The sequence below is a fragment of the Sander vitreus genome, chromosome 19 (genome assembly GCF_031162955.1).
Source record: "Sander vitreus isolate 19-12246 chromosome 19, sanVit1, whole genome shotgun sequence".
NCBI lineage: Eukaryota > Metazoa > Chordata > Actinopteri > Perciformes > Percidae > Sander > Sander vitreus.
This window is the reverse complement of record NC_135873.1, coordinates 9,366,980-9,383,989: the sequence shown is the minus strand read 5'-3', so window position 1 is coordinate 9,383,989 and position 17,010 is coordinate 9,366,980. Positions and strand designations below refer to the sequence as shown.

The window sequence follows — 17,010 nt, the reverse complement described above, 5'->3', positions numbered from 1 at the left end:
TGTGCCTGTTTGGAACGGGCCGATTGCTTGGCCTGTGGTATTGCTGCTTGTAGAATTCATCAAAACCAAATTGTACCCCAAAATGAATGACAGAAGGACCCCAAACCACTTCATATGCAACTCCACTGTATAGCCTACTAATGATTTACCTGACAGAGAACGTGGCAGATTCAGAATGTAATCATGGCTTGACGGCTAACGGTGAAGTATGGATTTAATTTGCGGGTGTATTTTGGCGGCGATAATGTTATTAGTGTTGTAAGTTAGCAGTAGGCCTACACTTCTTTTTTTTTGGGGGCATTTTAGGCATTTATTTGGATAGGACAGCTTAGACTTGAAAGGGGAGAGAGAAGGGCAATGACATCCAGCAAAGGGCCGCAGGTCTGAGTCGAACCCGCGGCCGCTGCGTCGAGGAGTAAACCTCTATTTTAGGGCGCCCACTCTACCAGGTGAGCTAACCAGGCGCCTAGTAGGCCTAGACTTAATTGACACGACCCATGGTGAGTCTGAGGAAAACTGCTGTGTCTGCCTGGTTCAACTCTGAGATTTTCTCGCGTTGCACAGCGCTGTGAAGGAATACTCTCTGAGATGACATTATGTTCTGCCTCTGTTTAGAAGTGGTGAATGTAGGCTACAGCTCACAGCAACTTAATACGATATAGTGTCTGGCTTTTCTTTGATATTTGGTGTTGGCAAAAAGCTTTTTTTGAGTCTCCTCTTAGCAAAATAATAGACACTGAAAAGCGGAGCGCCTTTTTTTCGCAAACCTTATTCCACATTACAGCTATTTGTTCGTGCTCCAGGAAAGTGAAAAAAAAAAGTTAGTTTGGTATATCCAGCAATCACGTAGCTAACGTTGGAAGCAGGAAAAGAGTTGTCCCCTTGCGACCTTGGGAACAGTTACAAGAGCAGCTGTGGAGGATCTTAGGGTTCGTGGAGGACCATAAAATTATATGGAGTCCGTGATATAAAAGGGGGCGAGGCCATTTAGTGCCTTGAAAACTAGTCTAGACTAGAAAGACTTTAAAATAAATTCTAAAAGATAGGGAAGATGGTTTAGTGATAAAAATGCAATGAAATAGTTAAGAAGTATGCCTTATTGCATACTGTGTTCATATTTGCTCACGCTGGATTGAGAAAGTATTGTGAGGGTTGTTTTGGTAGCCACAAATCAATTTCAAGCTCATGTGCAGTATTTATCATGTTTGCTTCTTGGGTGCTGCAAATTCGGTGATTTCGTATAGATGAAACAGCTTGTTTCTACTCTTGGAGCACAAGTACATTAGCACAGGATTCTGATTTTAAAAGTATTTTCTTGTTCTTGGCTTGACTTTCCCTCTCTTCTCTCCTCCTTTCTTCTCTTATATAGATGCTTTTTGTCAGACTCTTGTCGACACCCTGGAGGGCACACCTGGTCTGCACTACATTTGGAGCACCTTCAAGCCGTTATTGCAAGGCAAAGTCCTCTACACACCTGATACACCCGCTGTTCGCCTCATGGTGAAAGAGGTAAGAGAAATAAAAAAACATTTACATGGACTCAATTTTTTTACGAACTTAAAAAGTAGCTGAATATCTTGCTCATATCAGTGTATGGTATGAGCAAGTTTAGTGAAAGCCAAAAACACCCATTGTCTTTGTTTTGTTGACATACAGTATTTGAATATATTCTATGCACAGGATCAGGCCAATTGCATGTATCAGTATTGTGAAGTAGTGAAGAAGCCTCCAGTGGGGGAATGAAAAACACTGCATGTGACACAAAGTTACCACCTGGGAAATATAAAAACAAAAATAATACAATAGTTAGTCAGGAGGCCTGTTCAGAGAACATGGTGAATGAAATGCATTTTCATGACATGACATTTCTCCAAGATATTAGCATCATTTTGATAACTGTGTGAGCAAAACAAACAACAGGCAGGCAGTGGGGATTTTGCATTGAGAATACATAATGAGAATGAGCAAAATCTGCCTTCTTCACAGCAAGCGGCCCGGTGCTGAAGCAGCGGGCCCTTTTCACACCAGACATAGTCAGATTGTTTACAAGTCAATGTTCAAGGGGTAAATAACCCCATTTACATTTGTCACTGTGGGGGGTGGCAGTGGTACAATGTGATGAGTTCCTCTAGGGATTAGCTGAAATGTGCAGATGTGGAGTACTTTCATGTCTGATTGGCTCACATCGAGTAGAAAAGGCTCAATGGGTATGCTCTCAGTCAGGGAAAGGTGTGATAACTATATAGCCTACTGTATGTATATTTTTTTAAATATTGTTCTTCTTTTTTGTTTCAGGCAAATAGCACATTCAATGCCTTGGCTATGCTTAAAGAGCTCGCTGATTCGTGGGATGAACTCGGGCCACGTGTCTGGAATTTCCTTCAAAACAGCCGTCAAGTCAATTCATTACGGGTAAGACTCTGCACTGAGAAGCACTACAACAAAAATATTGTAGTCCACATTTTTTATTTTTTCTTAGGTATTCAGAAAAGTTTTGTATCTAGTTTCTCAACAGATGACAAGTGACAAGTTTCAGAGAATACTGAAAAATAATATGTTTGCAGAAATCTTAAGAAGTCACACTTCTTCAAATTCAACATGTAACATTTCACCTGCAATACTTTTGGCTTCAGTTGGATAGTCAAAAAGCAGCTTTTGTATGATGCATTTTCACATTTAACCTGCATAGTACAAACTTAAAGGAATTGTCTGACATGTTGTGAAATATGCTTTTTTTGCCTTCTTGCCCAGAGTTGCATTGATACCACTATACCACTATCTATACAATAAATGGGAAGAAACATCCAGGAGACCATTAGCTTAGCATAAAAACTGGATACAGGGAAACAGCTAGTCACCTACCTGTACCTCTAAAGCTCATTAATTAACTATAATGTATTCATTAGTGTGTCGTTGCTTTTGTTCATAAAAAAGTACAAAACAACAATGTGGTTTTCCGGAGGGTTATGTGCTGGACTTAACAGCTTATCTACTGGTTGCCTGACAACATTACGGTGATGGCAAAGCTCATCCTTTTCAGTTTATTTTCTTTTTTAATTACTTAGATGGTCTCTGGCACATGATCAGTGGCTCATTTACACAGTTTTTCTTCATTTAACTGCATTTTTATCAAACTGGGCTAGTCGTAGAAAAAAACCTTGCTGTGTGTTTTTCAGCAGAAAATGCAACCACTTTTAAATACAAAAAAACGTGAGGAGAAAATACATCGGCCTATGTTAAAAATCCTGGAATTTCTCTATAAAAATCTGTAAAAAGTTAATTGTTGAGCCTTATATATATATATATATATATATATATATATATATATATATATATATATATATATATATATATATATATATATATATACTGCAGGTGAGAATATACATGTTGTGTATATCAATTTGTTGCACCTTCTGCTAGATATGGAAACCAAGGGAGGAAAGTAATTATGGATAAGTGCAGGATAATTTTCATACTGGCTGAAAGGATTATCTATGGAAGTAGAGGACATGGACTCTTTGCCACCACTTCTCTCCCTCCCTTTTTCTCTCCTTTCCTCTCTCTTTGCCTCTCGCCGTATTTCCTTGACACTGACATTACTCCAGTGTCACTCCAAATGAGCTTATAGGCAGCTGGAGGGGAGAAGACATTGGGAGCTCCATATAGCCAGGGTATTCATTACCCTAGCCCTAACCTTTACACAAATGGGCCGGTACTCGTCCTTTGTCTTCATTTTCTCCCAGCCTGGCTCTCTCTCTCTCTCCGTCTCCACATTGCGCTACGAAGCCGGTGGCTTCGGAGGTTTGTCATCTTCAGAGGTTCTTCAAGGTTGCAGACACGTTTTTACGTTGATGGACCAATTACCATCACCACCACAACTACACATGAGATAGAAGATCTAGCGTGCAGAGCCGGATTGAAGGACACACAGAGACATACAGGACTGTACAGAGATGGCTTACGAATAAAAGTGGGCGAAATAAATATGTTTGACATAACTACCCATGGCTTTACATAGTGTTTACACATTAAAGTTGTAATCCTTAAGTTGATTTGGCAACACCAATGGTTACCGTGGTAACAGCAAGTGCAGTTTAATACTGCAGGTGCCAGAATTCTGGAGCAGCTTTTTCGTCAGAAATACAATACGGTGCAGCCAAACAGACTCACTTTGTTTTAATAAAGAAGTCAGTGATGGGCCTTTTTCCATGATGCCATGAGCAACTGCGATCTGATTTTGTGCTGCACTTGGCACAAGTAGTTTTCCACACAGCAGCAGAGCACAGAAGTTGAAGAACTCTTCATCAAACAGTTCACTGTAGCTGGTCCTTTTTTAATTTCATTCCCCCCTGTAATATTTAACAGTGATCTGCTGTCCAGACATGCAGAAAATGTCTTCAATGTCACATTTCTGGTGAAAGATTAGGATAACCGCAATGACAAATACACTGCTTTAATGCTTGTGAAGCATGCAGTAGCACTAGGATGTTCCTTTCCATTAGCTGTAACTTAATACAGTTATGGCATGGTGTAAAGAAGACACCTTTACACTGATTACATGCATGTCATTTCCTGTGAATCACTTGTGTATTAGAAGGCAACTTGAATCCGGTGTGGGAATGGCAGACTCTGCCGCTAACAATAACAACTACTATATAGAGAGGTAATAACTTAATATAACAGGACCCATAGTCTTTGTAGAAAACAACTTTTGTATTCTGGACATTAAATTAAATAGTTTCCCACATGAGCAAATATCAACACTTGTGCACTACCATGTAACCTGTCACCTATGTAAACATTTTAAAACATAGTATGCATTTCAGTGAGTTCTCATTGGCCATTTGCCACAAAGTTCTAACTATTTATAAAGGCAAGCAAATACATTTCACTTCCTCACTAGGAGATTCTCCCATGACAAACAGTTATACATGACCAACTAGTTTAAACAGCATATCTGCAAATGCCACATGTGACTACTATTTCAAAATGACTCACAGACTTTAAAATACACTAATTCTTGATGGCTTATGTCCTTATTGTAGCACCCACTAAGATGGATGTACTGATTTTTTAAAAGGTCACATGCAGCATAGAGATTACTTAATTTGACACATCCTAAGGTTAAGCAGAATATCATCAAAAGTGTTGACACTGAAATGCCACAGAGCACACTGGCCAGAATATATATAAATCTCAACTCAGAATTTCTTTTCTTTTTTAGAAGCCCAATTCTCAGCAGACGTACAGTGCCCTTTCCTCTTCAAAAGTCAGAGTCCACATTATCCACTTTCAAATAAGAACCATACACAATCAACTACTGGAATGAGTGGTTTGGAAAGAGTAGTTATGTTTTTTTCCCCTAAAATTATAAGTGGTTGGGTAATTTAAAATAACTTTTTATCTCAGCGGGTTTATGTTCCTTTTCAGTTTTCCCTGTGTACAATATGGCAGGTCAATTATCACTGTTATGTTTAGTTTGTGTAGTAACACTGTCATTACAGGAACAGTTTCATATTAATAATTGGGTGTTGATTTTACAGCAGGCTAAAACTATGACCATACTGGGTGGGAGTGAGGGGAATGGTTATGGCTACTAAATAGAGGGCAACACATTAACACCAATAGGTGGGAGTAAAAATATCTTATTATGCGAGAGCTATTTGAGGAGCTCATAACCATTTCTTTCTCGCAACAAAAATACGTATACATATTCATGTATTGTATTTACAGTGTGTAGGGTTGAAGTACTTGTAGCAAGGTCAGGTTTGCTCCCAGATCAGCATATGGCTTTTATTAATTAATTGCATGATAAGAGCAATTACAGCTTGATCCATGACCTGAAAGAGGCTTCACATATATTTTTATCATTTTAGTGAAGGATTGAGAGGAGGGAGAATTAGCATTTACCTTTACCTCTGTTTTGTGCACTTGAGTTTTGTTTGTGTGTACGTATGTATGTATGTATGTATGTATGTATGTATGTATGTGCACAGTTTTAGTTTGCATTTATTTTCACACTCTGCTTATAATGTGTGTCCATTCAAATGTGCATATGCTACTGTATGTGTATGTATACTGTACATTTATTCTGTGGGCTGTACATGAACACTTCTTGGCCAGGAGAATATTTGATGTGTATCCCAGAGCCTGAAGTACAATAGTGCCATCTATCTTAACACTCCTAATTAATGCTGCAGAAAAATGAATGTCACTGCCACCAAAGCACAAAGCTGACCTCCCATGCTTTCCCTTCTAAAATAATACACTGTGGTCTAAAATGCTTTGGTCCTCATTCAAATTCCATTCCAATCTCTAGTAACCAGAGTAACTATAATTAAACCCATCTCCTTGCCTTTGAAATCAGGCTTTGCTGGCGAATCCAGTGTTTGCTGCTCTCCTCAACCAGCGTCTCAACGGCACACAATGGACAGCCGACCTGCTGGCCAACTTCCTGTACAACGGGCCTCCAGAGGATCGTCCACCGGGCATGCCACCCTATGACTGGCGAGATGCTTACAACTCCACTACAGAGATCCTGAAGCTTCTCTCTAACTTTCTCGGTGTATGTAATTCTTTTGTCTGTGCTTTTATGAAATGCATAGCAACTCACAAACCCGGCTTTGAACTCACTCATGCACCGGAGGTTTGTGTGACCTCTTCAGTAAAGTGAGAGATTTGATTTAAAAAGATGGGCTGTTCTCTGACATTTAAGATTTTATAAAGTATAATTCTTACTGTTGAGGAAATTGGCAATACATTTTTTTTTTCTGCCCTCCACTTTCTCTTTTAGCCTCTCCCTTCTGTGTTATTTATCCAGTTCACCCAATATTACCTATGGGATTTCTTTGGTTAGAGTTGGCGTTAAAACCAAGTGCTATATGACCTTTAAAGTGCTCAAAGAAAATAGTTTTTGCTGGGTTGTTTGTTTGCTAAAAACATGATCCAGATGAGCTAACTTAAGCCATGCCAAGCAAGTGCAGCAGCATGTTACTGTCCACATTAAATATAGGTTACTTTATTTTACAGCGTCAATGGTCATTTTCCAGTTGGGATATGTAAACAATTTCCAGTGTCAGCTATTCAATTACCACACACACTTTTACTTACATACATAAGACAGTGATCTGCAAACAGTCCTGTATCCTTGACGTAATTACTGCACTTTAATTTACCCTTGTAAATTTCTGTTCACAACTGTAACAGAACTGTGGCACAACAGCAGGGGTGCTACAGTGCGTAAGCATGGTGCTAAGCATCTAGCACAAAATGTGTGCATGTCTAGCACAGTCATTTTTGTGTCTTAGCTCTTTTGTTGCAAATTTTCAAACCAAAATCAAGGCTTTTTAAATGACGTAGTTTCTTTTTGTTTTTTGTTTTTATCTGTCACCTTTTGTGTTTTTTGGAGAACAAGCAAAAAAGACTTTGGTGTTTTGTTTATTAAAGTGTAATGTCCTTGACTTAGCAAACTGTCAAACGCACAGGAAGATCTGTTACAACATTGCCTCCATGATAATCATAAAAAAAAACATTATTGGCCTGACTATAGTGAATCTGTTTTAGCATCAAACAAAGTGGTGTCTCTTAGTAGGAACACACACACAGTTGACAGTAATATATCGATCCGTGGCACAGTGTGCAGCGAAACCCTTCTTTCTCTGTGTGTAAGCAAACATGTACTAAGCCTCCTCCCACACCCCCTACCACACTCATACACAAACATAATTTCAATCCACAGGCAGGTAAAATGGCAGGTAGGGCCCTTGGGCTTAGCCATACATGGGCACTGCAATTCCACCATAATGCAATCTATTTTCTGCCCTAATGGTAATTGCATTGCTCAAAATTGATCCCAGGATAGGGACATTTATTGGACAACCTTTACTGTGATGTCCTCTTGTCTGAGTGAATACATCTGTAGGAAAGTAGAGAGCTCCTTTAGTATACGGCTGAATAGTATATTTTTTCAGCATTGACAATGCAGTGGAAAGGTGCAATAGCCATAAGGCAAATACATTAAAATAGTAACGCAAATTAGGCTAACAATGACACACTATATATAATCTAATTTACTGCTGGATAGAAAAAGAAAAGTAGGAATGTTTGCTTCATGACCAATCAGACAAAAATCCCTCTTTTTTCTTTAACTTGGCGAAAATGTGCTGTATCTGTATCTGCACATTTCTGTGCTCACAAATTAGTAATGTGTATCTTTGAAATAATAATCTGTTCGAACAAATGTATAACTCAAGATCAATGCCCAACAATCTGTGGTCAATGTGTAATTGGCATGTCTCTCTCACTATGTTGCCACCACCAGCATAAACACTGAGGAATCAGGCTGCATCTCTTTAATAGCACCGGCCCAAATTAGGGCCACTAATATCTGCTGCCCTGCCTCTTTTATGAACTGCCCCCCAATTTAATAGGATCAAGATACTAATGGTGGAATTTATTTAAAAAAAGAATAATGATAGCAATAGTCATGTAAACTGCATAACAGGTCATTATGAAGGTGTTCCTGGCAGCAGTAACAGTGATAAACATCACCATTGCATCATCTTCATAATCCTGGGAATAACACATCATTACTAGCTTCAGACGACACTGGTCTGTTGCTTATTGAGAATGTTGCATTGCTGTATAGTAATGTTTGGCTGTTTGGACACATACTTTAACTCATTTAGTCTTTTATAGTTTGTGTAGTAGATATTCTACAATCCTGATGCAACCAGAACCAGAACAACTCATTGTGTTGCCCTGCATGTTCCTCTGAATTAGGCCAGGATGGGATCGGCGAGCTATCAGCGGGGCCAGTTTCTCAGTCCAGAGCTGGAGTCAGATTGTTGATAACAGACAGCGTAGCCTTAACTGCTGGCCCAGTGGTCAAAGACGAAAGATAACCCAAAATGCATAAACAATCGTGCTCTATCTCTTATGGAAACCTCATGGTTGGTAAGGCTTGTCCTGACCGAGAATATTACTGATATTTAAAGATTAAATAGAGACAAGAAAAGGCTCTAAAGGCCATTTGTAAATGCAGTATACTGTGCTATGTTTAGTTAATTTAAATATACATGTAGAACAGCAATCTTTCTGCTAGATGATTAATTATGATTTAATGTAGCAGTTAACGTGGGTCCTATCAATTTCTTCCATATGTTAAACTTGTCCAAACTTAACCATTTAACTGCTGTGATATCCTCGCCAGTAAATACTGAACAAATGCTGTTGCTGTGATATTTAGTTTACCACCATAGCTTGATATAGAATACAGACTAGAGAATCCTGGGCGAGAAATGATAAAACTATTGCAGCACCGAGATGTGTGGACAGCTGTCAGGTGTGACTGCTTCCCAGGATGGCTAGCTCATTATCGTTTCATGAAACAGGGGGACAAGGCTACAGAACAGGGAGTGCTAGTGAGGCTGTATCTCATTTGCTTGTCTCTGCTGAAGCCCAAAACATTTCCCACCCCCTGGCAGCTCCAGATAATTTGGAACTACACTGCACGGTTTAGTCAATAGCTGAGTGATACTTTTCGCTGAATATCCATCTGCCATTCTGTCAGTAAGTTCATGCCTGTCTCTGTTTTCTTCCCTATTTTGTGGATACTAATGATTTATATGCAACAGGAATGATTTACTATAAGAAGAATATCTAAAAATTAGACATTTTTTTTATACCTCTGTATTTGTTGACAGTGTTTAGACCTGAATAAGTTTGAGGCATCCCCCACTGAAAGCCATCTGGTGGGAAGAGCACTGGAGCTTCTGAAGAATGGTACATACTGGGCTGGTGTTGTCTTTGAAAACCTCCAGCCAAACTCCAGCCAACCCCCTCCTTATGTCAAATACAAAATACGCATGGACATTGATGAGGTTGAGCGTACCAACAAAGTGAAAGACAGGTAATACCTATTAAAATACTGTAATTACTTTCTGAAAAACTGCAACCTTTTTTTCCTTCTGACTTTTTTATGTTACAGGTTGCTTGCTTAAAAGAATAATTTGACATTTTGGGAAATGTACTTATTTGCTTTCGCCAAGTTGGATGAGAAGATTGATATAAGGCTTACAGTATATCCGTACGCTTCGTCTACAGCCAAGAGATGGTTAGCTTAGCTTAGCATAAATACTGATAATAGGGGAAAGCAGCTAGCCTGGCTTGTCCAAAGGTAAATGTTGGTAACTAAACTAACAAGAAATGATGTGTTCATTAGTCAGCTTTACAGGTGCTGGTATGCAGATTTTTGGTACAATTGAACATTGCTAAGGAAGTTTCCCCTGCTACCAGTATTTATGCTCAATTAAGCTTAAGGCCGTTACAGACCAACCAGACGGCTGACTGTTGGCAGAAAAGGCAGTTGGACTGATCAGTCTCCTCGAGTTGGTCAAAGAAATGCCTCGGAACACACCAAAGCGACAGCAGGCGGCGCTAATCTGTATTGTCGCCCAAAAAATTAAAACTGGCAGCTGATTGGACGAACGCGTCACGTGGGTCTGGCTGCTGCTTCCGGATTTTGGATTTTTCAACCGGCCATTAATGGCGACTCATTCAGAATACGATCTCATATTGTACTAAAATAGTTCACCCAAACGTGTTTCTGAAAACATTTTAAGCGAGAAATAGGCCATACAGTTGCTGAATCTGTCTTCATTTCAGATCGACAAAGTTTAAAAGATTTTCGTCAGATTTTGAGAGGCTTAGTCACGCTCATCCCGCTCGCCATTTCCAGGTGGTTGCCGACTGCCCTGTCTCCGACTGAGCATGTCAGGTCGGCTAAAATGAAGGCCGACAGCTCCTCCAACGGGCAATTGCATGGAACACACTGAACAGACTCGAGTCACCGACCTCGCCAGACTGTTCAACGGCCGATTATTGGCCCGGTGTGTAGCTGCCTTTAAGCTAAACTGTCTCCTTAAGACAATTTGCCTGCCAGCACTACTAACATAACCATTAGACAGAAACAGGCTAGCTGTTTCCCCCCTGCTTTCAGTTTTCAGTATTCTTGCTAAGGAGGTAGAGAACACAAGGTTGGCGGTTCGATCCCCGACTTCTCTCATCCGCACATCGAAGTGTCCTTGACGAACACTGAACCCCAAGTTGCTTCCCAGGTGATTTTTAGCAGCCCACTGCTTCTTAGGATGGGTTAAATGCAGACGTCAAATTTCACTACGTTATGCTAATGATTGTATTTGACCATTGATCAATAAAGTTTAAGCTAAACTCATCACCTGCTGGCGTCTTCGCTTCGAACTCTCTGCAAGAGAACTAAAAAACATAATTTCCAGACATGCCAAAGTATTCCTTTAAGCCCAAAGATGAAGAACATGCTGGATTTTTGTCTTTCAAAGTTTACTGTCAAAACATATAACCTCTATAAACATTTGTGATACTTTGACAGTATTTCTGACCATGCTGGTTGTAGTTTACTTGCCCTTTGCTAAGACGGATCATGGTGTTTCTGCTTTTAATAAGGTTATGGTCTCCCGGAGCTCGAGACAACTCCTTTAACGACCTGCGCTATATATGGGGAGGCTTCGCCTACCTGCAGGATATGATGGACCATGGCATTATACAAGTGCAAACGTCAAAGACACAACCCCTGGGTGTTTTTGCCCAGCAAATGCCATACCCTTGCTTTGTGAATGACACGTGAGTACAAAAGCTTTTATCTGTCAGCATGTGATTAGTGGAAGGGGAAGGAAGTATAACAGCAATACAATTTGGCTCACTCTGGGGAGTTGCCACTCACTATCACCACATAGTTGAATTATGGTCTTATCAGTCACTTAGGCCTTCCAGATTACCCTTTGGAAACTTAAAGATGTTACATTATTTGTCTAACTTACCCTTTTTATGTCTGTGTTGCTAGTCTGCTGCTGTCTTATGTTATCGCTGCTCACAGATGAAGGGACAAAGGTTGGGAACTCATCTAATAATGTCAATGTAAACATAACAAGTCAACATAGCATCCTCAAGGATGAATTTAATCATGAATCAAGGGTCAGCAATGGAAAATAAATGAATGAAGGCAGCAAGAGGGAATGAGTGGGCCAAAACTATTACAGGAAATTCCTGAATAGTTCATGGATGCTAAATTATTTAAGCAACCACCATGAGTCCCTTCCTTCCTTGTATTTCCGAGGCATTTAATTCTCAGCAAAGTGAGTGTACCGTACCCTACGTCTCACATAGCTTCATCATGAGCAACGATTGATAACAGGACTCACTCTGTGTTTCCATTGATAGCATTGGCTTTGACCATGTTAAATCATTCACCTAGGGACAGAAATGATGCGGTATCACTCTTAATCTTCCACAGCAAAGATTTCCTCAGAGTCTGGGAAATAACTGCCATCCACACAACATTATGATCTCCATTAATAAAGGAAAAGCCCAGTGATGCCATCAAGAGAAAAGATAATTACCAGGGAGATTTAAGTCCAACAACACAATACGCCCCTTTCAGTAGACCCACAATATTCACTCCTCGTGGGAAAACGCAGTTCCACAGATTAGGGATCTAATTTTAAAATTGTATGTGCTTTGGATAGCACAGAATTTACAGTCAAGCAACAGTCAGAGAGCGTTTGGATCAACATATTTAAAGAAGCCAAAGCAAGAAGAAGCATGACAATTCTGACTTCATATTGAAGATCTATTTGGGCTGCTAATGTTTACATGTTTTGAGTAATAATAGGTAAGTAATAATGCCCTATTCTGTACCACGTGTTTGTCTCTGAGACATTGGAAACAAAGAAGACCTAGTGCTATGAAATCCATATTCAAAGTAATTGCTTTATTGATATGGCTTTCATCATTTGGGGTTTCTGTTGTTTCTTTATTAAGTGCTTTTCTTCAGATTTATATTCTCATTGTGGCTCTAATATTAACTGAAGCTTCACTGCTTTGCACTTCATTTTGTAGCTGCTTTAGTAAAGTTGGGTGAAGACACATTTCATATTTGTTTTAAGTGGGTGCACTTGGTTTGGCACGCCAGGCAATAGGAAAGTTTCAGAAGAACTAATTGGAGGGATGTTGAACTAAATATTGCACCCAATAGAGATAATCTTTTGCATTTTGAATTAACTAAAGCGCAAAAGCATCCCCTCTATACGTTAGCAAGGAGACACACTGCAGTTGGAAGAAGACTGACATCCCCACTGTTGCCTTGTTGTGCATTTTCTTACTTTACCGGTTTATTCCAGTACAATAACAACCAAAACGTAGCACCAGATTCCTCCATTTTCCAGTAATACACAGCACTATCTGAGGTTGAATGCTAAACATGGAGCATTACTGATAGGTTTTCAAATAAAAAGCAGCAATTGTTTTACCTCATCATTTGCAGCTCATTGTTGTGATAATGATCTGTCATGGTACAGATTATTTGCTAATGCAGATGCTATTGACTCAGTTTCATCTTCCTAACACAAAGGATTAATAATTACAGAAAATTGGAGCCATAAAGCACTGCAATACCCTCAGTCCCTCCTTCATTTACTCTTTCCCCTGCCTAGCCATTTGACCATTTCTATAAATTATTAACAGTTGAAAACTGCTATTTCATTCATAAATAATTGAGAGTGAAATAACACAAAAAGGGATGCTCAGGAAACTGTTGCAAACTACATCATTAGTTTCTGTAAGATATATATAATCACTTTCTTTTGCATCTTTCTTTCAATCAAGATTAAGACTTTTTTATTGATCCCGCACAGGGAAATTACCATTTTCACTCTGTTGTTAGTTATAACACACATTACACACAGGCCCGAAATACACACACATACCCAGGACCTTCATATGGACTAATGGAGAGATGTTGGAGTGAGGGGGCTGCCCATTAAAGGCGCTCCGAGCTGTTGGGGGTTCGCTGCCCAGGAGGTGAACTGGCACCTATCCAGCTACCAGTCCACAAAAACTCGAAAAAACAATATTTCTACTTCACTGATAAACTTCAACTAGTATTATCTGCACTGACCTCAACACTGCTCAACACTCCTAACATCAGACCTGCCTTTGAAATAATATAATTTTTCCGTTCTTCATTTCCTCACTGACTAATGCACCCGATCAACTACCAGCAATCCGGGCTACTTCAACCTCAGCTGACCCTGTTGGCATTTCAAACTTGAGATAACCAAAGTGTATTAGCCTCCACTGTCTTTGTATTCACATTGTGCACAGGCCTGATGACGGTGTGGGATAAAGCCTAACCCTTGCAGGCCTGATAGCACATAAACTGGCCCTTTATCAGAGACCTGTGCGCCATTGCACGCTGCTGAATCAGAGGCATCTCTTGTTTGGATTATGAGGCTGTGCTCCCTATCAGTAGGTCTTTCACATTCACAAGGGCTTGATGTGAGATCTAAGGCTACTTTCAGTGATACATAACAGGGCCGCAGTAGACGTGAGGACTATTTAAACTTAAGGATTTGAGAGGAATGTGGTCTTGTCCATCTACACCAGCTAATTAACCTAATGTGTGAACTATTTGTACTGAGAGTGGGCAGACAAGTTGAGCATATTTGGGACATCTGAAGCTCATAACAAGGGAAATAAGCTGTCAGTGTTTTGTTTCATGTTTACAGTGCCTCTGCTCTCTGCAAAAGACACATGCTGTAGTGAAAATATTCCCTGTATGACTGGCCACACGTTGAAAAACCCCTTTGTAGCCATGGCCGAAAAAGGGCTTATAATATATTGTAATTGCAGCTTCCTAAATATTGTTTTTGGATTCCAGAATGCCCAGATACTGTAATTTATGCTAAAGGTAAGACAAAATGTCTTGCTTGCTGAAGGACAGCTCAAAGTCTACACATCTTCTGACTTCACTAAGAAGATGATGCTACAAAACACAAACAAATTTGCACTCACATGTTGCACTTAGATGTGGCTCTTTGTGGTTGGCTTATTTGAAGCTAATGTACTTGTACATGATTCTTGCTGTTTGGAGTTTGTAACTTCATGCTTGAATGCACTTATTGGAAGTCGCTTTGGATAAAAGCGTCAGCTAAATGTAATGTAATGCTTGCTTTCATCTCTCACAGGTCATGACCCCACTTTGATATAACTCTGTGAACAATTTCTTAATATGTATCCGGTTATTAATATTTATAGAATTATTTAAAGAAATTCAGCAAGGACTAATGGAAGCAGTGCATCACTATCAATGGTTAACAGTTATTATTTTTTCAATTCTTGTAAATATATCGCTGAGATATGAATTTTGAAATTGTTTCTCAATGTTGCTACACTGTTGGTTCATGGAGTCATACTTCTTTTTATGGATGTGATCTTGCTGTTACAAAAAAAAAACACACGAAATATGGGTTCCTAAGTACTCTTTATGTCGTAACCGCAGGCACATTTTTCCTGTAGCAATAATTTGTACCAGCAATGAGATGATCCACATTGAATAATAGCGTCTGTTCCCTTCAATGAAATGCTCATTTTTAGCCAGCTAAGGAACTCAACGATATATTTGCTCAGTATGACACAAGAAGCATAGAACGCCAACCTCTGGGGAGGCTGCGCTCTACTATCTCTCGATTCACTGAGAAATCAGTCTTCTAGCTTCCCTAAATTTAGGTCAGGCTGCCAATGTAACTGGAGCCCCGTAACAGAGACCTGCCGGGAGTTCTATTACTTAAGCACCCTTGATCGATCAGCAAATGTATAATTCAAGAGCATCTGGTGGCAAGGTTGTCAGTGTCAGACACGGTGTGCATGACTGATCTCTCCCCCTCCAGGGCGAGTCACAGAAGGAGTTAACTCACCCAGGCTGTCAGCTGTTACAGAGATGTAAGGGTAGAATCGGGAGCAGATAATACCAGAATTAGTATTCAACCCGATGCTCTTGCAACTTGAGGCTGCTTACCTCCCTAGAAAAAGGTGCTAATATAGGAGTTAGCTCTATTTGTTGAAGTGTATCGATTTCAAGCTTTTAAAGTTTGAATTCGGAGTCTCAAAGAGTTTTTATTTTTTTTATTTGTTATCTTGTAAAAGATTTAGTTTTGAGTGCTCTTGTTAAGAGCTTTTAGAAACTCTGTGTCATCCAATCCTTTCTTGCTGCTTATCAAGACCTCGTTTGAAAGTGATCCATCCCACGAGGACAGGGGAAGTGTCCTCGAAAACAAGTCTGTCCCCCTCTGAGTCAAGTTCTCGTATAACTGGTCCCTCTAAGGTCTCGCAGGAACTAACTTAATCTGTTGTGTTTGCAAGACTGTCCACTACTTTCATCCTCAGTTGATTTATTGAAAAAACTCTCCATGCTAAACATTATTTTGCATACACTGAAACTTAAAATGAACGCACTTGTACGAATGTTGTATTGCTGGCCCATGATAGCTTGGTACCATTCAGGTCATTCACGTAGATGAAAGCTGTCTGAAAGAAAATACGTTTGAAAAGAAGTAAGATTTTAAAAAAAACAACTTCCCAATTCAAAATCACCTTCTGATAAAAGCACTTATGCAAGCGTAGCTAACAATTAAGGAAAGTAGATGTTTGAATGAACTGTTCTCATTTGGCAGGGATTTAAAAAGGGCTTTAAAAAAACTTTTCCAGAATTAAAGGACAAATTAATTTTATGAAAATGTGCTGGCAGTGTAATTTGATCAGTTGTGTATGTTAAATACCTTGAAAGAAAAGCATCATTCCAATTACTGCAAATTCACTTAACTTTATGCATTCGTGCTGAACAGTGCTTTGCTTGCAATATATCCCCGGTATTTATGGAATGCACGCATAAGTGATATGTGAAATCTATACTTTGTCAAAATCCATTTGATATCTCTCCTTCACTGTCTAATAAAGCAAAGGAAGCACTTTGTTATATTGGCAGAGGAGAAGATATTGACATGGCATTTTGGTGGCATTATGAAGCCAGTTTAATATCGCCTTATTGTGTTGTAACAGCATCACATCATACATCATCTGTGGCATGAGGTGGAGCACTAAATGGCTTGTTTGAGCTGATGCACCAGGTTTAAGAAG

The 17,010-nt window shown here is 39.5% G+C and overlaps 1 protein-coding gene across 8 annotated transcripts in view; it reads left to right on the top strand.

Annotated features, from left to right (window-relative positions):
• LOC144534478 (phospholipid-transporting ATPase ABCA1) overlaps positions 1-17,010 on the top strand; it is a 187,392-nt gene that overhangs the window by 68,992 nt on the left and 101,390 nt on the right. For all 8 annotated transcript variants that reach the window (XM_078276426.1, XM_078276424.1, XM_078276418.1 and 5 more), the window contains 5 exons: positions 1,370-1,509; positions 2,296-2,412; positions 6,371-6,568; positions 9,708-9,913; positions 11,485-11,661. In XM_078276426.1, coding sequence (XP_078132552.1) covers positions 1,370-1,509; positions 2,296-2,412; positions 6,371-6,568; positions 9,708-9,913; positions 11,485-11,661 — 838 coding nt within the window. The remainder of the gene's footprint in view (positions 1-1,369; positions 1,510-2,295; positions 2,413-6,370; positions 6,569-9,707; positions 9,914-11,484; positions 11,662-17,010) is intronic.